Below are 27258 nucleotides of genomic sequence, written 5' to 3'. Positions count from 1 at the left end.
ATATCTCCACAGATAGGCAATGCTTTCTCTGTGATAAACTACATTCCCATATATACCTTGGATCTGGGAATTCTCCAAACCAGTCCTGGATCCTTTTTTTAAAAAAATAGACTATATTTTAGAGCAGTTTTAGGTTCACAGAAAAATTGAGCAGAATGTACAGAGAGTTCCCATATACCCTTGCCCACCCCCTCACCCCAAGCGTAACCTCCCTCATTATCAACATCCTCCACCAGAGTGGTACATTTGTTACAGTTGATGAACCTACATTGACACATCATTATCACCACAAGTCCATAGTTCACATTAGGGCTCGTCCTTGGTGTTGTACATTCTATGGGTTTGGACAATGGTATAATGACATGTATCCACCATTATAGTATCACACAGGGCAGCTTCACTGCCCTAAACATCCTCTTTGCTGTGCCTATTCATCCCTTTCTTCTCCCTAACCCCTGGCAACCACTGATCTTTTTACTAGAGTTTTGCCTTTTCCAGAATACGATAGAGTTGGAATCATAACACTATGTAGCCTTTTCAGATTGTCTTCTTTCACTTAGTAATATGCATTTAAGTTTCCTCCATGTCTTTCCATGGTTTGATAGTTCATTTCTTTTCAGTGCTATATGATAGTCCATTGTCTGAAAGTACCACAGTTTATTTATCCATTCACCTACTAAAGGACATCGTGGTTGCTCCCAAGTTTTGGCAATTATGAATAAAGCTGCTATAGACATTCATGTGCAGGTTTTTGTGTGGACATAAGTTTTCAACTCCTTCAGGTTAATACCAAGGAGAGTGATTGCTAGATCATATGGTAAGAGTATGCTTAGTTTTATAAGAAACTGCCAAACTGTGTTCCAAAGTGACTGTACCATTTTGCCGGATCCTTTTTAACAGTCTTTCCTCTAGCTTCTCTTTCCTCTCACATTTTTCTATAAGCAGCAAGAAGCTGAGTGGCAACTTCAACATTGTATTGGAAATCTAGCTAGATTATCCAGTTCTTTAGGTACATTTTCGACCTTCCATATTACTGTAAGTGACAGTGTTATTAAATGTTCTGCTACTGTATAACAAAGAACCACTTTCCTCCAGTTTCCAATAACATTTTTCTCACCTTGAAACTACTGCTGGCAGTCTCCTTAAAGGCCATCAGACTTCTAATAGTCTGTTCAAGGAACTTAAGGCTTTCACTAACACTCTGCTCAATGTCCTTCCAGCTTCCAAAGCCATGCCCACATTTTTTAGCTGTCTGTTATGGTAGTACTCCATTCGTGTTACCCAAATCTGTATTAGTTATCTGTTGCTACTTAACAAATTACTACAAAATTTAGTGGCTTAAAGCAATGCACATTATTGCACAGTTTCTATGGGTCAGGAATTTGGGGGTGGCTTAGCTGGGGCTGGAGGATCCACTTTCAAGATGGCTCATTCATATGGCTATTAGCAAAAAGCCTCAGTTCCTCTCTAGTTCTTGGTAGAAGGTCTCAGTTCCTCAAGATAGAGACCTTTTCACAGGGCTTCTTTAGTGTCCTCATGACATGACAGCTGGCTTCCTGCAGAATAAGCAGTCCAAGAGAGGGTGCAAGGAGGAGGCCACGATGTCCTTTGTGACCTAGTCCTGGGAGTCAGACACCATCATTTGGGCAATGTTCTATTCATTAGAAGCAAGTCACTAAGTATAGCCCACAGTCAAGAGGAGGGAAATTAGGCTCACTTTGGAAGGGAGGAATATTGATGAATATGTGGATATATTTTAAAACTACCACACTGCCTTTAAACTGAACAAGATGAGATACCGGATATAAAAAAACATTATAGCCCATGTTTCTGATACAATCATCTACCTTTTTGCATTCTCCACAGAAGTATTTTTTTTAACTGTAGGTTCTGATCCATAGATAAGCGGTGAAATCAACATACAGCATCTCTGAAATCGCATAGATGCAGCAGAAAGGAGGGGGCTCAAAGTTTTCTAATTTCAGATCTCTCTTTTAATCTCTGTTTTAATCTGTCCTTTAACATATGTATAGCATTTAATAGTAGAGGAATAGATTTTATAAAATTATATTTAGCTCAGTTTCATTGTGAATAGTGCCTATTTTACCACGTTGTAGATTTGTGCATTCAATACATTATCATGGTTGTTTTAAAAATTATGTATTTGTTTTTAATTTTTATGTTTTTAATATCAGTCTTGAAGTGACTGGAAGTCACTTTTTCCTTTTTAATGCAAGCGCACCTCTTTGAACTCAGCTGACTGGTCGCTCCCTTGGTGATTCAATGCACCTCCGGCTTAAGCGAGCAACTGCTGTTACCCAAGTTTTGCAAATGAGCAAATTAAGACTCGTTCTTGACTTAGATTTTATGGAAAGATCAGAACGAAGCGAGAACAGAGACTTGAAACTTTAGACCAGTGACAGGGAGGTCATAAAAATGGTAAAAATCAGAGGTAGTGATAGTGTATTATATATGACGGGAAAAAAACCCTGAAAAAATGAACTTTCCCAGTGTCCTCTACACATTTATTATTCTATTTTATCCACAGACGACATGCTAACCTTTAATGTCCCACCCAGCCTTACTAAGTCAGGTGATTTTCCTAAGACTTACAAGTTTTCTGTTGCAAGTTTTCAGATACCGGGAACTCAAAGAGGAGGCAGGTTAACGATTACAAAGGCGGAGTTTGGATTCTGACAGGTTGGCTGGAGGCCAGCGCAGAGGCTCACCAGCTGTGACCTCGGGCAAATTACTTAACCTCTCCCAGCCTCATGTTCCTCATCACGAAAACCGGGATGAGTTAGTAGAACCTAACTTTTGTCTTGTTTTGATGGTTAAATGAGATAGAGTCGGCAAAAATACTTGGCACACAAATGTAAGCTAACTTTTTAGCTTTTTTTTTTTTTTAACAGAAAAGAGATGGAAGTGTTGAACTGGGAAAGCTCTCTTTTCCTTTATAAAATCCAGATAAACCTTTTTAAATTTAAATATGAGCAAATGGGGCGGGGGGTGGAGATCCCTTCCTACCACAGCAAGACTCTCCTGCTACCCCTTCGCTACTGAAAATCATTTTCTTCATCTCCCTCCAGGCCGAAGTTGACACTGTCGGCCCACGTGGGTGGGATGGGGCGGGGAGGCTGGGTGAGAAGCCGGGGGCCGGCAGCCTTGAGCGCCCCCGCGGGACGGAGAGCCCGGGAGGGAGGGACGGGGGCGCCGGGGCAGGAAGCGCGGATGCGCGGCGGGGCCGCCTGCTCGCCTCGCCGTTCCGGGTCCCGGGCGACCCTACGGCCGGGCCGCGCGGGCTCCGCCTCCAGCCCTCCCGGCACCGCCCCGCCTCCTCCTCCTCCTTCTTCAGCGCTTTTCCGGGCGCCGGCCGTGGCCGCAGCGGTCCTAATTGTGGCCACCAGAGCCCGAGCTATGCGAGCCGCGGGCCCGGGCGCGCGCCCCGCGCGGCGGCTGCTGCTGCTGCTGCTGGCTGGGGCCGGGGTGTCGGCCGCCGCCTCGCCCCCAGCCCCGCCGCTCTTCAACGTGAGCCTGGACGCGGCCCCCGAGCAGCGCTGGCAGCCGGTACTGCGGCACTTCGACCCGGACTTCTTGCGCGCCGCGATGGCGCACATCCTCGGGTGAGCGCGGGCGCCGGGCGCGGGCCGGCATCCGCGGGGACACCAGCGGGGACCGGGGGCCGAGTGCGGGAAAGCCCAGACGCGCGCGGCCCGAAGTGCTCAACCCTGCCCTCCCTCTGCGACAGCCTCGCCCTCCACCCCACCCCTCTCACTCCCCGGCCTGTGGAGTGGGCAGGGGCGGCGGGGACCAGAACTGGAATTGGAGCTGCTCGGGGCAGCGTCCAGGTTGGAGATGATCCACCGCGGCTGGTTTGGCTTTCAAGTTCGGTGTCACCAGTGGCACGCCCGTCCTTGAGTCATTCCAGGTCAGGGTGGCCCGCGAGTTGTTAAGCCCCGGCTGCTCAGCTGCGGAGTAGGGGACGCAGCCCACGCCCTCCTTGCAGGCCTCGCTGGCCCACCACGCCCACCCTTTTGGGGACCATGCTCGCTCCCTGTCCCCGAGTTTTCTTTTTCCCTCCTGGACGCCGCGGATTCGGTGATGCGGCGCTTGGGCTGTCAGCTCTCTGGGGAAGGGAGGCAGCTGGCATTCACTCCTCAGGGTGAGAGTCTTAGGTACCACCCCACCCCCACCCCCACCCCCAGACAAACACACACTCGCACCCCTCCGACGTCTGAGCAGGTCAAACACCCTCGTGGTTCTTCGTTTCTAGGCATAGGATCCCCAAGTGGGTCCACGCGGTGATCCAAAAGGCGGTCGAGGAGCTGGAGGGCTTCCTGCCGCAGCCCTTCACTGGTGAGATCCGTGGCTTGTGCGACGTCCTGAACCTCAGCCTGGCCGACGGCCTCCTCATCAACCTGGCCTACGAGTCCACCGCGTGAGTGCCCCACGCTGGCCCGGATTAACGTGAGACTGCCCGGGAACTCCTGCCACACCTGAGTGGGCAGGAGAATGTTTTCACTTTGATACAACCAGGGTGGTGTCTGGGCAGCCCGGAAACCTCCAGCGCTTCCTCTTTGCTTCTCTGGGTAAATCTGAGCAGCTGATCATGGGCTTCGAGAAGGAAAGCAACTTCTCTGACCACAACACTGAACTTCTCCTCTACCTGAAGCTCCCTTTTCTCCCTCCACCAATCCAGGTAGCATCCCACTTTGGAAACTCTGCTCCACGTGTACTTTTCCAGGAAGTTTTTTAAATCTAACCCCCCTCGCATCTGGACCCTCTTAAGTTAACCCAGGGACCCTCCAGCCTCATAATGCAGGGGGTCGTCCCAGCACTTGTTTGTCCGCCTGCATTTATCCATGTTTGTCATGGCTAGTGATCTTGACTCCTCTTTCTGAGTCTGTTGCCTCCAGGGCTGGGGTCACAGGGAACACTGTTCTGGCTAATAAGGCCAGCTAGGATTTGGTACGCAGAGTGGGCAGGATAAAATGGCAGAGAAGTGAAAGCAATATGGAGCGTGTGGTTGATTTCAGGCAAAGGGCAGGGGTCCGGGAATTAAGTGAGGTTTGACTTGGTTTCTGCCTTCAGGACTTACTGTTTTGCCACCAGGCCAGCCTCATCTAGTAACATCTTGTAGCCACTTATAGCTTCTGGCTGCCAAAAGATGATTTAAAAAAAAAGTGTTTTAGGGATAATCAAACTTTACTGCCCCCAGAACATCCTAGGCCAAGCAGGTTAAGAGGCACTGGGACTGCCTTCCTCTTTAGGGAAATGTTTTAAGACACAGCTAAGACACAAGCTTGTTAAATTAAAGTGCTTTTCAGTTGAACTAAGTTAATTTTGCCATTCCTCATTTCCTACCCCCATCTTCTTCCTGTTCTATGTGCCTTTCTCAATGAAAAAAATCAATTATCATTTTGTACTTTCACATTCTTTTGTTGGAGTCACTGTATTCAAGCAGATGAAGCAAAAGTTTTAGTAAAAACATTCTGACTTGTGGATTCCATATTAAGGTATATATTGAATTGCCTGACAACAAAAAGCACCATCAGACTCCACCAGCATTAACAAAGGAAATGTTCTGTTTTCATTTCTGATATAAGGCTTTTTGAATCAGAGTAAGACTAGCTACCGTTTATTGAGCCTCCTGGGCGCCAGGCACTGGAGATGGTGTTACCTCTTGTGATGTGTGTGTCCCAAGCCTCAAAAGGGACAACTTGCTGAAAGTCAGGGGCATGGTGAGTGGTCAGAGCTGCTGCTAGAAGCGCGTCTCCCCCCACTGCCCTGCAGAGCCTCTCCCAAAGCGGAGCCTGGCTCCCCATTTGTCCCTGGGCTGTGGGCTACCTCACCAAATGCTAAAACATTTGGGCATGGCATGCAAGTATTGTTGTCTTGCCAATTTTGAAAAATCATCTTTGAGCTTCTCCAAGCTTCGCTTTAGCCAGTTCCAATGTTTTATCAGTCCCTTCCTGGACATGAACTCTTTGAAGTTAAGATCAGAAACCTTGGAAAAAATTAAAACCCGACCAAGCTTCCTTTTTTAAGCAAAAAAAATTAGGTAACATTTGTTTTCTCCTAATTTTAAAAGTAATATGTAATCATTATAGAAAATTAGTATATACAGAAAACTATAAAGGAAATTAACCACAATCCTGTTATTCAGAAATGACCATCAGTCATTCAGGGCATTTCCTCTCAGTTTTGTTTGTGTGAGTATACATATCTTCCCTCCTGAGAATTGGACATGCTATGTGTAAATATTTTTCCACATAACATTACATAATCTCAGAGAAAATGGACATTTAGATATGTTAACAAACCTCTTCTTTTCCTCAAAATACTTCAGTCTGGCTGGGAGTTCTTTTTTTTTTTTTTTTTAAAGATTTTATTTATTTTATTTTTTCCCCCCAAAGCCCCAGTGGATAGTTGTGTGTCGTAGCTGCACATCCTTCTAGTTGCTGCACGTGGGAGTCGGCCTCAGGATGAACAGAGAAGTGGTGCCTCGATGTGCACCCGGGATCCGAACCCGGGCCACCAGCATCACAGTGCACGCACTTAACCACCAAGCCACAGGGCCGGCCCTGGCTGGGAGTTCTTAAAGGATCCTTTTCTCTTATTAGCTCTGTGCCGGGAGCTCTAAGGGGGACGGGAAAAGTGCCAAGCCCCTAAAGAGTTGACCATTTTCCCAAGGAGATGATATAAAACATTTGTAGAACAGAATGATTTAGTGCCATTGTTCTTGCTCTGAGAAATTCAGAGAAGAGAGAGGGGAGCTTGAGCTAGCTGTGAACGGTGTGTTAAATAGACTACACACTGCCACGCGGAGGATTGAGCAAAGTTCAGAGGCCTACCTGAGCTCAGAACAGGTCACTTTCAGATTTAGATTAGGATGAAATTCTCGTTTAATATGTTTTCAATGCCATGTGAGCTGAGGGCAAAGGTCAAGTAACGCTGAATGAACACTGGTGAGTTGTGTCCAGTTGTGCTTTTCATCTTGAATTGTGAGTCCGTATTCTTGTACAAGAATTATCGCATATGTATCCATTATAAGGAAGAAAACTGTTTTACTTTAAGGACTTATTTTTAAAATGAAAAACTCATTTTCCTTTTTCTTATTTTTCTCATTCATTCATGTTGGACTTCTCCTTTTTCTCAGATTCTGCACCAGTATTGTGGCTCAAGACTCCAAAGGCCACATTTACCATGGCCGGAATCTGGATTATGCTTTTGGAACTTTCTTACGCAATTTGACCGTGGATGTGCAGTTCTTAAAGAATGGGCAGGTATCGTCCATAGAGTATAAGATTCAGAAATCAGAGAGACTTGGTAACCCAAATTAGCAATCATTTCGATGGCCTGCTGCTTAAGTGTGTTATCAGTTTAAAATACAAAAAACATCAAACTCCTGGAAAAACAAAACCACAAGAGAGGTTTAAATCAATTATGCTTATAGAAAGAAGGGTCATTTATTGTTAGTGAGCATCTACTTGAAGAGGTCAATCAATTTTCCTTAGGGAAATCTCCATGGGGGTATGATCAATTGTCAACTTATTCTGCTGAGTCACCTCTTTCCTCTGCTTTCCCATGTTCGGGCTAGGAATAGGGAGGGGCAGCACAGTGTAATGGCTAGCAACACCCAACTTTGGCATCTGGTGGTCCTGGGTTTGAATCCTGCTTCTGTCACTTACTTCCTTTGAGAACATGGGAAATTACTTAAACCCATTTTGTAGACTACAGCTCAGAGAGGTTAATAATTACTTTATGGAGATGCTTATAAAGGTTAAATGAAGTAATCTATGGAAAGCATGTGGTAGATGCTCCTTAAATAGTGGCCAAATAATAAATGGTCCTTCACTCTAAAGTTTAACCCACACCACTCTTGTATGTATGATATTTAAAAACATTATACTTAGATCATTTTATTTTCAACATAGTCCCTTAAAAAGTGTAATCTAATATGCACTGTTGTCACATTTCTTTAAATGCCTAGAGAGACAGCATTAATCAATGTTCACTGAGTACACAAACCATGCTATTGCCGTGAATAAAGCATGCAAAAGCCACATTTTGGCTTTGGGGGACATTGTTTAAGAACAAGGACTTTATTTCATTTGTTCTTTGCATTTAGGGGTTGAGTCACAAATACTAAAAAATCATGTACTAAATACTCATTTGGTCATCTGCTTTTACAAAACAAAAACTTCTCATAAAAAATTTAAACAGTACAGAAATGTTTAAAGTGAAAGCTTCTCCTTTCCCAATTTCATTTCTTTACTTCACGACTATTAAAATTTGATTTATAGCTGAAGATTTACTTCAAAAGTGGTTTTAAGTGGTAACAGTGACAGAATATACATGCAAAATAAATTCTGAATGGAAATCTGCTAAAATGTTTGCAATTATTACTGACTGATGGGACAATAATTCTTTTCATTTACTACTTTATGCTTTTCTCCGTTATTCGTCAGTGAGCAGAATTCTTATAAATAGACAAGGGATTAAATGCAATGAAAGTAAACTATTTCAACTGTTCTCTCTAGGACTCACACTAACAGTGTTGCTTCAGTTGTTTTGTTTCTCCTGGAGCTCCCATGAGAAGTAGCCTATTGGCGTGATTTTACTCTCAATGCTCAGGTTATTATTACCAAATTTAACAGTTTACACTTGGGTATTGTCTTTCTGCTGAGGGCTCATGGCCAGTAAATTGTTTTGCTAAATTATGAACAGGTTATCCACACAACAATTAATCTCTTATTCTTGTCCAGTGTTCATAATTTTAAAAGTATTTTCATATCCAGGACCTCATTTGATCCTCACAGCAGCCCTGTGAGGCAGGCCCAAGTCAACATTTTCATCCTTATTTTCCAGATGAGGGGGCCAGGCCTGAGAGAGACTAACTTGCCCCAAATCAGATGAGGGAGATGTGGCAGAGGTAGGACCAAAACCAGGCCTTCAGCCTGTCGTTAGCTTTCTTCCCCAAAACTCGGCCTTAGACTGTAAATTAGAGTCTCTTGCCACAGCTAAGGGTTTATGTTAACTGACCTGCCAGAGAGAATTGGAAAGCACAGACATTTAAAAATAGAGACAGTTTTTCGGAGCTGCATGATACAATGTCTTACAAATTATATCTTCTAATTATAATTATATATTATAAAATATCTTAGAAACTACGATGTGATTTTAATTTTCATGACTTTAATTGGCTCGGCTCTTCAAGAGTGACATTAACACCAGGGTCAGTGTATCATGCAAATGAAGTAACCATATGATTACCTTTTTTTTTCATATAATTACATTTTGTATGGGCTTTAGTAGTGAGATAGACTTATTTCCATTTTACTACCATAAATAGAAACGGGGAGAGTTCATGGAAGCCCCTTGGTGACTCTAAGGGAAAAGGTCATTTATAAAACTAAAGCCACTGCATTTTTCCCCTTCTAATTTAGCCACTTTGTAATTTACAACCAGATGAGGTAGAAATAAATGATTAAATGAAAAATATTACTGACAAGATTCAGTTTTCTAACAAAAAATATTAACTTAGGCCTATTCATTTCTCAAATATAAAAATATTAGTTGGGGCCAGCCAGGTGGCATAGTAGTTAAGTTCACGTGCTCTGCTTCGGCGGCCTGGTGTTCACAAGTTTGGATCCCAGGTGCGGACCTACACGCTGCTTATCAAGCCATGCTGTGGCAGCGTCCCACATATAAAAAGTAGAGGAAGATGGGCATGGATGTTAGTCCAGGACCAATCTTCCTCAGCAAAGAAGAGGAGGATTGGCAACAGATGTTAGCTCAGGGCTAATCTTCCTCACACACACACAAATATATATATATATTAGTTAACCTTTATTAAACAGTATGAGCCAGGCACTCTTCTAAGTACCTCTTTAAAAAATGAAATCTGGCATCTGAAATAACTGATAGAGTTTGATTTTTCTCCTCAGGGTAATATTAATGATGTCTTGCCATCATTAGCGCTCATTACTTTAAAGTGGGAGCAATTCCTATAACTCATGGGATAATTGTGAGGATTAAATGAAGGGTGTATTCTAAATCACTTTTTAAACATTTAAATTTAAAATGTGATTATTATTGATAAACAGTCTCACTTGTTTCCATTTACTTCACAAAGCTTATAAGATGCATGATATTTATCTCTTATAATAAGTCAACACAAGTTTTTAAATCGGAGCCCATTTGCTGCTTCTAGGATGGGGCTTCTTAACCTTCTTTAAGGTGCATGGACCCCTTTGGTGAAGCCTATTGATCCCTTCTCAGGATAATATTTTATAAATACATAAAGTAAAATGAGTGGGATTACAAAGAAAACCAGTTATGTTGAAATACAGCCATTTCAATATTATACTTTTTCTTAACACATTGAATAGTAAAATTTAGCAGTGGGTCTAGTAACTACCATGATTTTAGTGATAAGTATGAACAGTATTTCAAGATATCTGCAACCACCATTATGTGTGTGAAAATATATAATGACTTCTGCTGGTGACAGAGTCGCAGGCACGGCCGTGACGGCATGATTTGTTGCCTGCATTCCTTACAGACGGAGTGAAATTTCAGTTAGAGGTTAGTGAAAATAAAGGTGGACCTTTTTTCCCATTCAAGCTCACAGATCCACTGAATTCTATCCATGGACCCCAAGGTTAAGCCTTCTAGAAGGCTATTTCAGAGTTTTTATTCTGTTATATTTTATTCATATTATGAGCCTGTAAGAAACAAAATCCATGAAATTGTGGGATAAAACAGGTGATTTTAATTTGTATTTCCTTGGAATGATAAAATGATACTTCATCTCTTGATTTCAGATTGCATTTACAGGAACCACTTTTATTGGCTATGTGGGATTATGGACTGGTCAGAGTCCACACAAGTTTACAGTTTCTGGCGATGAACGAGGTAATCGTAACAAACTCCTGAGCATTTTTAGCCGTACTCCTGTTCAGTCTTACTCAAGTACTTCATTCATTCACCCAATATAACATGTAGACGAACACCTACCATACTACATGGCAGGCACTTCCATTCTAGTCGGGGAGATGGGCAGTGAGCATGTAAGCAATGAGGATGGTTTCAGGTAGACTTAAGTGCTACCAAGAAAGTAGAACAGGAACATGTGATAATGAAGGAGGGAGTCAGGTGGTTGCCACAGGCAGAGGGTCAGGGAAGGCCTGACTCACGTGATCCAGGAGCCAGGTCTGCAGAACCTGGGGGAAGACCATTCCTGGTGGATTCCAGAAATAAAAGACACTAGTGTGGTTACAGCATGGAGTGAGAGGGGGAGTAACAGTAGAGGTGGAGAGGAAGGCTAAGGCTGTGGGGAGGGTCATGATGTGGAGTTTGGATTTTAAACATAACGGAAGCCTTAGGAGGATTTTAGGCCAGAGAGTGAACAGATCCGATTTAGATGTTTTAACTATAACTTTGGCTGCTTTGTAGAGATTGGATTGTGTTGGGTTTAGATGGAAGCAGAAGACTGTTAGGAATCTATTGCAGTAATCTGGAGGATATATGATAGCATTATACAGGCAACATCTGTAAAGCACTTTACAGTTTATGGTGCACTTTCTCTTAAGTTTTTTCATTAGACCCTCACAACAGTCGTGTTAGATAGGCAGGGCTGATATTGTTAACCCCATTCATTATGCAGAGGAGGAAAATAAGGCTATGAGATGAAATGACAGTTAGTAGGTGGGAGAGGTGGTTCTCAAACTGATCTCCTGGGTCCTGGCGCAATTGCTATGTTTGTTGTACAACCCACTGCCATTCCCCCATCTCAGGGGATGTCGTTCAGTTCCACAATATGTGGGAAGCCCAGAGAGAAGCCAACTTTTATCTCTGTCTTCAGGAACTTGCAGCTGAGTGAGGAGAAAGGCATACACAAGGAGTTCAGTGTTGGTCATCTGGTGATCCCCTGGTTGTCTTCACATTGTTATTGTTTCCTTTGCTTAGGTTTATTTTTACCTGTTTACATAAGGCTTTCCCAGGAAGAGGCTGGTTGAGTGTATATCATAGTCCATAGTAGTCAGTTCTTTATCCTAATGTATTTCTTCAACATTTTCTCAAATGTCAGCTGAGTAAGATTGGTTCTCAACCAGTGGTACCCAAACCATGGCATGACGGTTACTAAGATTTTACAGCGAATGTCTGTAAGCATGTGTATATTTATTTAAAAAATGGGCTTTGTTTCCATCGTTTTGTGACTCAAATTGTTTAACTAACTGATTAATAGAAGGTATGAGCAGTTTAAAAATAACTGAGTTATTCTGTAACATAAACATTTAATTAAATATTGTCAAACTACTTTTTAAACACTTTTAAACTTTTTTAACCTTATTTTAATGAAAACTAGTTATATTTTAGTGTACTGTGATTGAGTTAAAATGCCTGAACAGGGGCCAGCCCCATGGCGCAAGCAGTTAAGTGCGTGTGCTCCGCTGTGGCGGCCCGGGGTTCGCCGGTTCAGATCCTGGGCGTGCACCGACGCACCACTTGGCAAGCCATGCTGTGGTGGCATCTCATATAGAGTGGAGGAGGATGGGCATGGATGTTAGCCCAGGGCCAGTCTTCCTCAGCAAAAAGAAGAGGATTGGCAGATGTTAGCTCAGGGCCGATCTTCCTCACAAAAAACAAAAACGAGAAAACAACAACAAAAAAAAACGCCTGAACAATAAGGTAACATCTCTTGTTTAATATAGATAATTAAGATATTCAGTTAAGTTTCTGGACATAATGGAGAGTGCCAACAGTGCCTCTAACCCTCCTGGGAAAGGATAAGGATCTGAGGAGGACTACCAAATAGCACAGAGTATGTGAGGCTTAGCAGACCACCTGGTAGTTAAGATCTCAGACCCAGCCTGCCTGGGTTTATATCTTGGTGCTGTCACTTGCTAGCTGGGTGGCCATGACCAAGGTGCTTAACCTTTCTGTGGTTCAGTTTCCTTGTGTGGAAAGCAGGGACGATAGTGACTGCTGTGAGGATGAAATGAGTTTATGTATGTAAAGCACTCAGGGCGGTGTCTGGCACAGAGTGAGGGCCATAGAAGCATGTGTTGTTATTGTCACGTCTCCAGGCCTGACCTCCCCCGAGACTGGAATACCCAACCACCTTCTCAGCATCTCCACTTTGATGTCTACTGGGTATCTCAAACTTCACCTGCTTAAGCAGGCCTCTTGCTTTTTTCTTTTCCCCTTTTCTTGCCCTCACTCTGCCTTCACCCATATCTGTCCCTCCCCTGGGTTTCCATGTCTCAGGAAATGGCACTCCTGGTACCAGGAGAATTCTTTGACCCCTCGTTCCCTAAGATTTGTCAGCTCTATCACCAAAACTAGACTCTACCTCTCTGTTCTCTCTACCGCCACTGCTGAGCTAGCTGCCGTCACACCTCTACTGCCGCAGCAGCTGTCCGTCTGGTCTCCCTGCTCCTGTTCCCACTCTCCTCTAATTTTTTTTTCTACGCAGCAGCTAGCATGATGAAGTTGTTCCCCTGTTTAAAACCTACAGTGACTTTCTGTTTCACTTATAACAAATCCAGAGTCCTGACTCTGACCTCAAAACTCAACACGATCACCTCCTGCACCTCATATCTTATGCCTCTGTCCTTCTCCCTCACTCTATCTGCACTTCACCTCCCCTTCTTTCTTCTCCTGACACCTGCCAAGCTTGTTCCTGCCACAGGGCCCTGACACGCATGCCTTCTGTCTGGAATGCTCTGCCCGTCGTAGCTCAATGTCCACAACTCAGAGAGGCTGTCCTTACGCTCCTCTCAAAAGGAGTGTCCCTCATCACTCACATCACTCACAATAAAACATTATTCTGTTTTATTTTCTTTGTTATAATTATCAAAATCTTGTTTATTTAATGGTACCCTAGTTTCTTCTGTTCACTGTTTAATTCCAAGGGTCTGGACCAAATCGGGATATGGTACATAGTAGATGCTCAATGCTTATTGAATGAAAATTTTCTTTGGAAATTCCCTACAGAGATTTTTAAAGATGTTAAAAAGTAATTTGGGGGACTTACTGTAAATTTGTATTTCTAAGAAAATGTAAGCCCAAATTAAACGTAAAGTTCTGAAAGATATGAGCTCTCGACAGAGTTCCTAATACTTACTGGGCCACTTCTCTTAACAGCTACGTAATTTTATTTTGCCTGGGGTAATTAATATAATGATTTCCTTTATCATAATTATCATTGTTTCCAGGAACAAAAGATTCTGCTTTCAAATATATATATATATATATATATAAATGTTTTTATGGTTGCCACGAAATTTGGGCTTAATTTTTGAAAACTGAATGCTAGTAAAATCACTCATCATCCACCAACCTTTCTCCCCCATCAGCTTGTACTATGGGAAGAAATAAGCTTTAAGGCATTTTAACAAGTGGCACTTGGGCAGCAGTTGGTGTATATACTTATTGTTCCTTCCTCAACTCGGCAGATAAAGGCTGGTGGTGGGAGAATGTGATTGCTGCCCTTTTTCAGAGACACTCCCCAATCAGCTGGCTCATCCGCTCTGTGAGTATATTTACTGTTGAGCTACCTCACCCCAACTTCATCTTCTACACTGTGTTCCTGTTGGGATGCTCTGTGTCATTTAACAATGTTGTTTTTGATATAAGAAGCTCCTGAAAAGAATAAGCATCTAAAGGTTTGCAAAAGACATGTGAACCTTTTTGATAATAAGCATCAAAGATAAAAAAAACTGGACACTAGTTAAAGTAGTAGTTGTAAATTATAATTATAATTATAAATATAAAAAATTATAAATTTCCAGTTATAAAATAAATGTCATGGAGATATAGTGTACAGCATGGTGACTATAGTTAATAATACCATACTGCATATTTAAAGTTGCTAAGAGAATAGATCTTAAAAATTCTCACCACAAGAAAAATTTTTTTTGGTAACTTTATGGTGACAGATGTAAATTAGACTTGTGATCATTTTGCAATATGTACAAATATAGAATCATTATGTTGTACACCTGAAACTAATATAATGTTATGTGTCAATGAAACCTCAATACAAATAAAGAAAGAGGGGCCAGCCCGGTGGTGTAGTGGTTGATGTCGTGCACTCTGCTTCAGCGGTCCTGGGTTCGCAGGTTCAGATCCCGGGCATGGACCTATGCACTGCTTATCAGGCCATGCTGTGGCAGGCGTCCCACATATAAAGTAGAGGAAGATGGGCATAGATGTTAGCCCAGGGCCAATCTTCCTTAGCAAAAAGAGGAGGATTGGCAACAGATGTTAGCTCAGGGCTAATCTTCCTCACCAAAAAAATAAAATAAAATAAAGAAAGAAAGTGGTAAGGACAGATTTTAATCAGTAGTGTACTATTGCAATAGGGAAAAGTGTCCAACATGAACTGAACTCAACTTCAATTTGTACAGAGGTGACTGGGTGTTTTAAAGGAAGAATGAGAGAAGGGGGGCAGAGGTGAGCAGGGGCTCAGTAGAGTCAGAGAAGTGAAAAATTACAAAAAGCAGAAAGGAGGGGTTGTCCATGTGAAACCTATCTGAGATTGCTAATCGGCTCTTATGGAAGTTAGCCTCCTGCCCTCCTGTGGAGACTGGGAGATGGGGACCCTATCTTCGGGTATTGCCTGGAACAAGCGCTTTGAGTTTTCTCAGGCAGGCGTTCTAAGAGGGGCTGGAGTCGTCCTAGGAATGTGGCCTTGAGCTCTTAGAAACTGTGTTATCGTTTGTTCAAGTCTTTATAGGTCGAGGTTGAGGGCTAGGCGAGAAGAGGGCTCAGAGGAGCCTGGCTAGAGTTTGGTCAAGGAGAGACTCTTTGTCGTAGGCTAGAGTTTTCCACAACAGCTGACTGAGGTAAGAGATAACCTTATGCTTTGCTACAAATATAGATGTACCCTCCTTTTAGAATCTCCATTTGCAAATATCTAAATTAGCAAAACAAAGGCATTAGAAGGTAGCCTTACATGAATCAAAAGAAAAGGAACCTCTGCTTTACATGACCTATTAGACAGCTGGGTTCGAGGCCACACATAAATTGTAATTTGACTACAGTAAGCTCGTTTTCAGGAGCACAGCTCTGATGCAAAGATCTGGCCCTGCTGGCTTTGGCCCTTTTGGTCCTTCCTCACCCTGCTGTAAAAGATCTAGCCCTCTGATCTGCAATTCTCTTAAACATTTTACTTGAGTACTCCCTAAAGATGTTGACAAACTATGCGTCCTTCACACATTTTTAAGATGACTTCTAAAATTTTTCATCATAAGATTAAAAAGCTGCAAAAAGTCCAGTGTATTTTAAACATTGCCGTTTAAAAATAAAACTATAATTTAAATCTATCCACTGGAGCCTAAACACCAAAATGATTTTTTAACTTTTTAGATATAATTTACATACAGTGAAATGGACAGATCTTAAGGGTTTGGTTCAATGTGTTTTGACAGTTGTGCACACTCTATCCATCCATGTAACCACCAACAAAACAAGATTCACGACATTTCCAAGTCCCTGGAAATTTCCCTAGTGCTCCTTTCCAGTCAATTCCCAACCTCCTCTGACACCCCACCTGCCCCCAGGAAATCAATCTTTGACTTATATCACCACAGACAAATTTTACCAGTTCTAGAATTCATATAAAAGAAATCATAGAGTACGGACTCTTTTTCTTTCACTTAGCATAATATTTTTTAAATTTATCCATGTTGTTTGTATCACTAGCTCTTTCCTTTTTATTACTGAAGAAGAATCAAGTGTGTGAATATGCCACAATTTATTTTCCTGTTGATTTCTAGTTTGGGGCTATTATGAATAAGGCTGCTATAGAAATTCTTGGACAAGACTTTTTGTAAACATATCAGTTGGGTAAGTACTTAGGAGTGAAATTGCTGGGTCATAAGGTAGAAGTATATTTAACTGAGATATAATGCCATATAATTTACATGCCATACAATTTATCTATTTAAAGTGTACAATTCACTGTTTTTTAGTATATTCACAGAATTGTGCAACCATCACTACAAGCAATTTTAGAACATTTTCATTCCTGTAAAAAGAAACTCTGTACCATTAGCAGTTACTGCCCATTTCCTTATTTCCTGAGATAGACAGATAAGGTACACATCTCACCCAGACAGTTAAGGTACCTGTCTCACCCTGACTTTGCCACCTGAGTGAAATAAGTCACCACTGCCTTCAGTATTCCTTACTGATGTTTTTTTGCTTCATTCTCGTAGAACTCTGTTAGAGGCAATGAATTCTTTTTTTATTATTATTTTATTGGGGTCATAATAGTTTATAACATTGTGAGAATTCAGGTATACATTATTATTTGTCAGTCACCATATATATGTGCCCCTTTGCCCATTATGCCCACCCCCCAACCCCCTTCCCCTCTGGTAACCACTAATCTGTTCTCTTTGTCCATGTGTTTATCTTCCACATATGAGTGAAATCATGTGGTGTTTGTCTTTCTCTGCCTGGCTTATTTCGCTTAACATAAACCCTCAAGGTCCATCCATGTTGTTGCAAATGGGATGATTTTGTCTTTTTTTATGGCTGAGTAGTATTCCATTGTATATATATATATGCCACATCTTCTTTATCCATTCCTCTGTTGATGGGCACTTGGGTTGCTTCCACGTCTTGGCTATTGTGAATAATGCTGCAATGAACACAGGGGTACATAAGTCTCTTTGAATTGTTGATTTCAAGTTCTTTGGATAAATACCCAGCACTGTGTTGTATGGTATTTCTATTTTTAATTTTTTGAGAAATCTCCATTCTGTTTTCCATAGAGGCTGCACCAGTTTGCATTCCCACTAGCAGTGTATGAGGGTTCCCTTTTCTCCACATCCTCTCCAACATTTGTTATTTGTTGTCTTGGTAATTATAGCTGTTCTAACAGGTGTTAGGTGATATCTCATTATAGTTTTGATTTGCATTTCTCTAATGATTAGTGATGTTGAACATCTTTTCACGTGCCTGTTGGCCATCTGTATATCTTCTTTGGAGAAATGTCTGTTCATATCCTCTGCCCATTTTTTGATCGGGTTGTTTGTTTTTTATTGTTGAGTTGTATGAGTTCTTTATATATTTTGGAGATTAGCCCCTTGTTGGATATATGATTTGCAAATATTTTCTCCCAGTTGATGGGTTGTCTTTGGCAATGAAGTCTTTGATAGTAGTTGGGGCATGGTATAGGCAACATAATCAAAAAAACATTCCATCACTCGTATTGCCTCACTTTATAATTTTGCTGAGTTTAGAACAAACCAATTCAAGTCTAAATACCTAATAGCAATACATGTAAGGCAGGGAAGAGTCCACAAAGCCCTGCCGTTGGTTGATGGTTTATGGTGCTGAATGATGGTGCCTTTGCAGACACTGATATTTTGAGTTTTTCTTTTGTTTGACCTTATGCCCACCCCTATCCTTGACAATGTGTCCTGGCGCAGTATTCAGGATGGGTGAGCAGAAAATGTACCTCTTTCAAAAAGTGGTGGAAGAGTGAATGGGAAGGGCAGGCTCTCTACCCCAGGATGTTCTTGAACAGATCAGCTTGAGGAAGGAGCACAGATGGAAGCTGAAGATTTGGAAACTGATCCCCTTAGCTGTCCACGCCACAGACCTCTGGAAGTCTTCATGAACCCCAGGGGTATCTGAACGCCAGTGAAGCTCACTGCTCTAATGCACCTGCTCACTTTCATCTCCAAGCCTTTGCCAAACTATTCCATCAAGCTAGAACTCTTCCCTACCCCCACTCCCAACCCCAAAACCACCACTTTACCAGTCTAACTTCTTTGTCTCTTTGGCCTTAGCTCATGCAATACCTCCTTCAGATGCCTCCTCAATGCCCTGGGTGAGGATGGGTCCCCTGCTATGACTTCCACAGCATCTCCTTCTCCTATGTTCACACTCATTACACTGTATCACCCTTGCCTGTTGACTTTCCTATCGTCCTTGGAATTTGGGGAGAACAAGGACGAGGTCAGTCATACTCCCTGCTTTGTCTCCACACCAACACAGTGCCTAGCACATAGTAGGTATTCAAGAAATACTTGTTGAAAGAACAAATGAATGAAGAAACGCGGAGAGTCCTTTCTGAGGGTGACTTGCCTAGAAAGCACGCAGCCCAGTCTGGTGAGCCGGACCTAGAACTTGTCAACAGTTCTTTCCTTTTGTGAGAAATCTCATGCTGCTGTTGGCTCCCCACTGAGGTTTCTTCCTTCTCAGGAGCCCTGATGACAAGAGGATAAGTCAGAGCAGTTCAAAATTATAGCCGTGGCTTAATATATCAGGAGAATGTGCTTTGGACCATTTGTCCATCAGTTGGTGTGGAGAACTGCCGGGTATAATGATGCTAAGGCAGATTTGTCTTTCTGTTCAGACCCTGAGTGAATCGGAAAACTTTGAAGCAGCTGTTTACAAATTGGCCAAGACTCCCCTTATTGCTGATGTTTATTACATTGTTGGTGGCACGTCCCCCCAGGAAGGAGTGGTCATCACAAGGAACAGAGGTGGCCCAGTGGACATTTGGCCTCTAGATCCTTTAAATGGAGCGTGAGTAGGATTAAAGTCTCTGGTTATTTTGTATCAATAATCATTTTTTTTTATTGGTGAAACTAGAAGTATTTTTTTATTTTTATACATTTCTTCTTTAGCTGTGTCCCAAATGATGTTGGGTAAGACAAGGTGATGTGTTCTGTTTTAGGTGGTTCCGTGTTGAGACAAATTATGACCACTGGAAACCAGCGCCTGAGGGCGATGACCGAAGGTAGGCCTCTGTACGCTTTCTGGTTTGCAGTGTTTTCTTGTGGTCAGGAGAATGTGCCGTTCCTATTACAGGAACTGGAGAGGACCACAGGTGCATCCCCTCCCAGAAGATATACCTTGGCCCCCTTGCCAGTGCCTTGGCTGGGTTGGGAGAGTGTAGTGTGTGGAGGAAAGCACTGGGAGGAGCCTCTTTGGTGGTTGGTTGAGTGTTGGGAGGGTAAGGTTGGCCCTGGCCTCTGGGTCAGGAGCCCTAGATTCCACCACCAGCTCTGCTAATGAGTCACTTGGGCCTCTGTTCATGCATCTGTAAAAGGAAAGGCTAGAGCAAGGTTCATGATTTTCTATGTCAGACTTTTTTGGAAGGAAAACATTTCCCATACTTAAATAAATGAATAAACGAGTTGAGGGCTTTCACTGTCCCTTCTAACTTTGAAAATTCTATAATTATAAGTCAGTGTGTCCCCAAAGAGCAGGTTGTTATATATTTCCTCTTGGCTTTACTGCCCTACATGTTTGGTGGCAACTATTCAATTCCACAGCAATACATTTCACAGTCCTGGCTTCCTTGAGCAGATGGGCCAGTGGGCCCGGCTGTTGAAGTAATTCCACTGTGGTGGTCTGGGACTAGGCAGGAAACACGCTTGGGGGCCAGAGGCTGTTTTGAGGAAAGGAGATAATGAGGCTAGGCCTTGCATTGTGCCTCCCAAAATGAGCGCTGGTGGGGTTCGAGGTTTCCTGAAGTGACCTTGACCGTTGTCCTTACAGAACACCTGCCATCAAAGCCCTTAATGCCACGGGCCAGGCAAACCTCAGTCTGGAGACACTCTTCCAGGTAACTTGTGTCACGATGTCCAGCTTTTACCCAGGATGTTTGGTGTCTTTGTTAATAGTGATTAAAAAAAAATTCTCCTCTGAAATTAAGCAAATGTGGTAGATGAAAATGTAAGAGTAAGTTTTCTGAACTTGTTTCTGTATAGGTTAAAGTATTCATCTTCACCTAAGTTTTTCTGCATGTTAAATAAAAGGCACAGTTGTAATATACGTTCATTGTTTAAAAGGAGAAAGGATTCAGAAGTCTGTAACTCTGTCACCCGAAGATACACTAGAGTGTTAAGTGGTTATTTTCTTTCTGCAGATATTCTACATGTATTTCTTCTACCTTTTAATACTCTTTGTAATATGATTTTTTCCTGTGCAGGTTTTGTCAGTGTTTCCGGTTTATAACAAGTAAGTGATGTGTTAAACACATCTGTTCATGCGTCACCGAGAACAGTGGACTCACGTACTCTGGCTCAGCAGGAATCTGAGGTTTCCTGCGGAGCACTTTCTAGGTGCTGTGGATATAGCAGAGAACAAAACAATGTCTCTGCTTTCAGGCGACTAGCATTCTACTGGCAGAGAGGGGGGGCAGAGGCAAGGAAGGGCAGATAATCAAATACATCCTGTGACAGGTGAGAAGTCCATGAAGAAAAACAAAGGTAAGGAGGATAGAGTGATCCAGAAGGAGGAGGCAGTGACGTGTTCATCCTAAATCAGTCTGGTGGCTGGGGACTACCTTCACTGGTTGTGAACTCCTTAATTTCACTCTGTTAGAACTAAACTGTAGACAGCTTTGGCTTTCCTTTATCTTCCTGGGGAGTTTCTGCTACCCCTATACTCATTCACAGATTATTCAGTATCTGAGTTAATGTTCCTCTTTTAGCCTGTACTCTTGATAGTAGCATCCTCTGGGCAATGGCTTCTTGAGTCTACAGCCTGGGATTTTACCCACATGCTCTTATGAGGTGAAGCCCTGGGCCATGGCTACCGCTGCCACAGGAAGCTCTTAGTTAAACTTGAGAGGCAGCCACCACTGAACTTGTACAGGTAACTCTGAAGGCCCACTGTCACCATCACAGCAAAGCGGAAGAGGCCAACTCTTCATTGGCCCCCTCAAGGGGTTGCCTAATTACCTTATCCACACCTAGGACCAGCTCATTAGGAGCGCAGACTCCTTCTTTTGCTTAGTGAGGTAGGGCTTAATTTACTAAAATGAAAAAGGAAGCCACTGCAAGTCAACACAGAGTTTTATCTCCTTCTTTTACTTCAATAAGTTCCCAAACCCAGCATTTCTTATTTTCTCATCATCCACTTCTGCTTTCTCCAAGGCAAGAATGTCAAAATGGTATTCTTCAGGAAATAACCGAATACAGATAAAACCTGTAAAGTGATTTTTAGTTTCAAATACCGAATTGATTTTTTTTTCTTTGAAATGATCCTCTTTTACACAAATACAAATAGTTTTCCTGATGGCCTCTAGAATAACTTTTGTATGTGGGTGCTTTAAAATTCCTTAGGTATAATGACATTTTCAAAACTATTATTATTCTTTTCACTTTGCACTGAAATAGGAATATATCTTCAAAATATCTCTTTGAAATTTTTTTCTTTAAGTATGGCCTGAGAAAAAGATTATTGCTGGGGGCTGGCCGCCATGGCCTAGTGGTTAAGTTTGGCCCACTCCGCTTCGGCAGCCGGGTTCGGTTCCCAGGCATGGACCTATAGCACTCATTGGCAGCCATGCTGTGATAGCGACCCACATACAAAATAGAGGAAGATGGGCACAGATGTTAGCTCAGGGCCAATCTTCCTCAAGCAAAAAGAGGAAGATTGGCAAGAGATGTTAGCTTAGGGCAAATCTTCCTCAGCAAAAAAAAAGATTATTGCTAAAAAATTTATTCCATAAACAATATTCTAACAGCCCAAAACAGAAAAACAAATTAGTCAGTATTTTACCCCTCTAACAAAGGAGCTATTTGGGTAACAAATGATTCCCAGTGGTATGCTAGAAAACTACCTCTTTGGGGATGGAGGGAGTGAAAAACAAGACTCCGCTGATCTGTAGCATTTATTGACTTCCATGGTGTAAATACTTCCCCTACCTGGCCTATTGCAAGTTTACAATTGGCTCAGAAACTTCCTGCATATTTAACAGTTGGTTCTCACCAGCCTGAAGGAGCCACTCCAATGTACCCCTGACTGTGCCCATTCCAGTAGGACACAATTTTGCCCTTTTAATATTCATTTTAAAAGATTTTATTTATTCATTCATTTTTTTTCCCCCCAAAGCCCCAGTAGATAGTTGTATGTCATAGGTTCACATCCTTCTAGTTGCTGTACGTGGGACTCGGCCTCGCGTTGGACGGAGAAGTGGTGCCTCGGGGCGCGCCCGGGAGCCGAACCCGGGCCGCCAGCATCAGAGCGCGCGCACTTAACCGCTAAGCCACGGAGCCGGCCCTATATTCATTTTAAAAATGAATATTTTTTGTGTTCTTATAGTTTTTAAAATAATTATATAAATGAGGAATATATCTTTTAAAAATTAGTGTTATAATAAAATATTTGTTATATTTATTTTAATAAAGCATTTTTCATGCTGTGAACAACCCTTATAATTTTATTTTATGTTATTTTTTTGTGAGGAAGATTAGTCCTGAGCTAACATCTGTTGCCAATCCTCCTCTTTTCTGAGGAAGATTGGCCCTGGGCTAACATCCGTGCCCATCTTCCTCTACTTTATATGTGGGACGCTGCCACAGCATGGCTTGATGATCGGTGTGTAGGTCTGTGCCAGGGATCTGAACTGCGAACCCCAGGCCACCAAAGCAGAGCACGTGAAGTTAACCACTACGCCACTGGGCTGGCCTCAGCCCTTATAATTTTAAATAGCCGATGTATAGCTAACTGAATGTAGTATAATTGAGTTAAGCATTCCCTAGTTAAAACTTTGTTAAAACTATTAAAACTCTGAAATAAACATATTTGTACATTTCCGCTCCTTCTTTTGAATTTTTTTCCCCTTGGCTGAATTCACAGAAGTAAGGTTACCGAGTTAAAGGCTATGAATGTTTAAATGGCATCTGAAATGTTTTGTTGAAATAGAATCATTAGAAATTGGAAACTCAATTTACTGAGTAGCATTTTTCTCTATTGTATAACTGAAAACCCAAGAGGAACTGCATTTAAATAAAAACCACTGAGCCAGAATTAACACAGATCCTTAACTCTCAGGCCCCTTACGTGTAATGATTCTTGTCAACCAAGGCTGTTCACATCATCCGAGGTTAATAGAAATAAGTCTGAACAGAAGCAATTAGCTCTATGCTGCCCCCTTGTGCTGTGCTACAAAACTACACTCACCTGCAATAGCATTCCATCCCCTGCTGTGGCTATAAGCAGAGAAAATATTAAAACAGTGATGGAGAATAGGATTATGACTAAAGTAAATAAGCAACCAACATCCTGTTCAGGGAACTTCTGTTACCCTTGGACAAGCTCTGCAGGGACTCATAGTGCTGTTTTCAGCTGGGTGTACGATTCTGCTGTGGGGCACCAGTGCCTCTAATTGTGCCTGTTCCTGAACAACCCAGCTCCAGATGCTTTGAGCATGCGTCCCAGCTGGTGTCCAGGACAAGGGGTAGATGAAGGAGGTGAGGGGCAGGGGCCCTAGTGTGTGTGTGCATGCATGTGTACACTTGTGCTGCTGTCGTGCAGGTCTCTTGCTATGCAGAATGTTGAGTAAATCACGTTGTACTTTTCATCCTTAGATCTGGACAAGTGGGCCCCTGTCTTGATCCCTGAGCTTTAGAGGCCCCACTCTGGCCTTCCTCTGACCCTCTCTTCATGTAAGGAATCCACTGGGTCAGGGACATTTGGCCGCCGAGTCTGACCCAAGCACCCAGAACCCTGGAATTCTCAGCCTGAGCAGCGCCAAGCCCATTTCCAGGGCCTGTGTGGTCCACTTCCCTGAGTGGTATTCTCCTGATGGCAGTGTGCAGCCATTGTGGATATCCTGTGCCTCGTGGGAGGCCAAGGGCTGGCTGTTTGCTGGATCGTGCATGCAGTCTAGTTGTGAAGGCTGAGGTGACCGCATACGTGTCACTTGTGGGGTAGGGCAGAGCAAGCGGTGAGGGCCAAGGCCGGCTCTCCCTCACTGCCACAGCGTGGAAGTCCGGGGAGTCTGAGAATTTTAAATTTGAACCTGGCCTTCCACAGTGTTGTCAAAATAGGAGGAAAGAACACTTTGCACGGTCGCTGGAATTATAAATTTTAAATATTGTGACGTATATGGGCCTCTATTTGCATTCTTGTCCTAGGTCCAGAGTGTTAGGGAAGGGCTTGGTATTTTTTTTTTTCTCTTTGGAATATTAGGGAAAATGATGTGTATATAAAAATTGCTCTCATTATTTTCAGCTACACAATTTATACTACGGTAATGAGTGCTGCCAACCCAGACAAGTACATGACTAGGATCCGAAACCTGGGTTAAAAGTCAGTAAGCAGAAGAGTGAATTCATCTGTGCTATGAAAGGTTTGCTAAAGTTTATTGTTTTTCAGGGGGGCAGGGTAGGTGAGTGTGTGCTGGTATTCCTCATAGAAGATGGTATCCTCCTTAACGTTTATACATACAGAATATTTTCTGACAGGCGTCTGACATATGATTGTCATTTGTGTCAGATTGATGTCACTATTAGGTATTTATTTTGAATTGTTTGTATGAAAGCTAATCTTCTGGTGCCCAGTGCCCTTTGCCCTTTATTAAAACCTCTTCTCAGGGCAAAGTGTTATCGCTTCACTTACACAGCGGGGTAAATATGTAATAGGACTTACGTGTCCTCAGAGTAATAGTGAGGCAGGCCCGGCACCTTTGCAGCATAAGACAGATTCTGAAGGCAAAGGACACTTAGAGAATTTATTTTAGGCATCAGTGAGCCCATAGGTGAGGGCACAGACATGAGGAAAAAGCAGAAGTCCCTTTGCTGTCCCTAAAATCGAACCTTCTAGGCAGCTGCCTACCGAAAGGACACCTTTCCCTATTGCAAGGACCTTCCGGCGTTTGTAAACGTGATGTTTTGATCATTCACTTATTGTGGGGATGTTAAACATGTGTTTGAATTAAGTGCATTTATTTATTTTCTTCCCTTTACAGATGATTTTTTAAAAATGAAATTCTTGAAGAGCTGCACTTTAAAAAATAAAGTAAAATTATTTTGTGAACGATATAGACTCCTTCCTCATGAAACTCGTCAGCCTTGTGGAGTGGGGGCCAGAGGATCACTTGGGAGCTTGTTTGGGTAACGTGGGTAGTAGGCGTCTTGCATTTGCTTCGCTTCAAGGTTTGCCTTGACCTTCTCTAAGCTTCGTCTATCCCGGCATGAACAACTGGAAGATAATTGGTCTCGGAGGTCGGGCCATATCCTCAGGCTTTCTCAGCTTCTCACCATCACATATAGCTCTGTTGTCTACCTCAGCTTATGAAGAAGTGAGCTGGCCAGACCTTGTGGTTCATCATTGAAGTGCTTCTGGAAGAGTCTGAGAAAAAAGTCTTCTAAAAGAAGTGGAGAAACCTAGTTCAAATAGAACCTGTTTGAATGTTTGTTAGTCTGACCTTTGATCGTCTATTTCCATGTGATGAGATTCTCATTTTTCATAATGTTTCTAATGTTTTTTTAAAAAAATCGATGAGCCCTCCTTTTTCTAAATAGCTACTTTCTTACCACTTTTTGAAAGCAATATGGAACCAAGTTATTTCTGATTGTCACTTATCATTACTTAGTAAAATGTTTAAAGAGATGTTGGCAAGGAGAATAAAAAATTTTTCCAAGACATTTAGCGTTGTGTGCCCCCTACATTCTTACCCTTGAAGTCGCCTGGTTCTAACAGCTGTCCTGAGGAAGCAGCTCTCGAAGATGTTACGTTATTGAAGTGTCAGGATTCAAAGGCATGCACAGCTACTTTGTAGAATTTGATTTTTTTTCACATGTACATGAAAGAAATTTCTTTGAGGATGAACTCGGAAGAGGTTAAAAGCATAAACAATGGAGTTGATTGGATGTTCTTGTTTAGTGTGCCAGCAAAATGAAGGAAAATGGAATTTCTAGAGGGAAATGTTAGCCAGGTATAGATTATCTTTGCCCCGCCATGTCGCACACTTCCCTAGGGGCCCAGAATATTGTGTTTCTTCTTGGATAGTGTTGGTCAACATTGTTAAATTTCAATCATCAATACCTTTTTTTTTGGCTTGATTCGTTTTTTTTTTTTGTAAGGAAGATTGGCCCTGAGCTAACACTTGTGCCAATCTTTCCTCTATTTTGTCTGTGGGACGCCACCACAGCATGGCTTGATGAGTGGTCTGTAGGTCTGCGCCTGGGATCTGAACTCACGAACCCTGGGCCACCAAAGCAGAGTGCGTGTACTTAACCACTATGCCACCAGGCTGGCCCCCTAATGCCCTTTTTAAAATCAAATATCAAGAGTAATTTACTCTTGCCAGACACATTACACTGTGATTGAGGCTAGAAATTTCTACTCGTTAGTCATGTTCTATTCTTGTTTTCTTAAGAATATACCATGATCTTTGGATGGAAATTTGGGGAATACCATAATTTTAACCAAGTGAAGTGAAGCCATTGAAGGCTTTTCAGCAAGAAAGTGATAAGATTACTTATC

General features: G+C 42.4%; 1 protein-coding gene across 1 annotated transcript; it reads left to right on the top strand.

Annotated features, from left to right (window-relative positions):
* The first annotated feature begins 3387 nt into the window (after positions 1–3387).
* NAAA (N-acylethanolamine acid amidase) lies at positions 3388–26415 on the top strand. Its single transcript, XM_087434439.1, has 11 exons — positions 3388–3623; positions 4274–4438; positions 7160–7286; positions 10830–10920; positions 14466–14542; positions 19385–19557; positions 19709–19771; positions 20536–20602; positions 20969–20997; positions 25003–25120; positions 25739–26415. The coding sequence occupies exons 1-10, from the start codon at positions 3418–3420 to the stop codon at positions 25076–25078; spliced, it is 1074 nt and encodes a 357-aa protein (XP_087290565.1). The 5' UTR covers positions 3388–3417; the 3' UTR covers positions 25079–25120; positions 25739–26415.
* Positions 26416–27258: the final 843 nt, after the last annotated feature.

Source organism: Ceratotherium simum, chromosome 8, assembly GCF_057802395.1.
Source record: "Ceratotherium simum simum isolate JZ-2026a chromosome 8, ASM5780239v1, whole genome shotgun sequence".
In the NCBI taxonomy this organism is placed as follows: domain Eukaryota; kingdom Metazoa; phylum Chordata; class Mammalia; order Perissodactyla; family Rhinocerotidae; genus Ceratotherium; species Ceratotherium simum.
The sequence above is the reverse complement of the archived record's forward strand: the minus strand, read 5'-3'. Positions and strand labels throughout refer to the sequence as shown.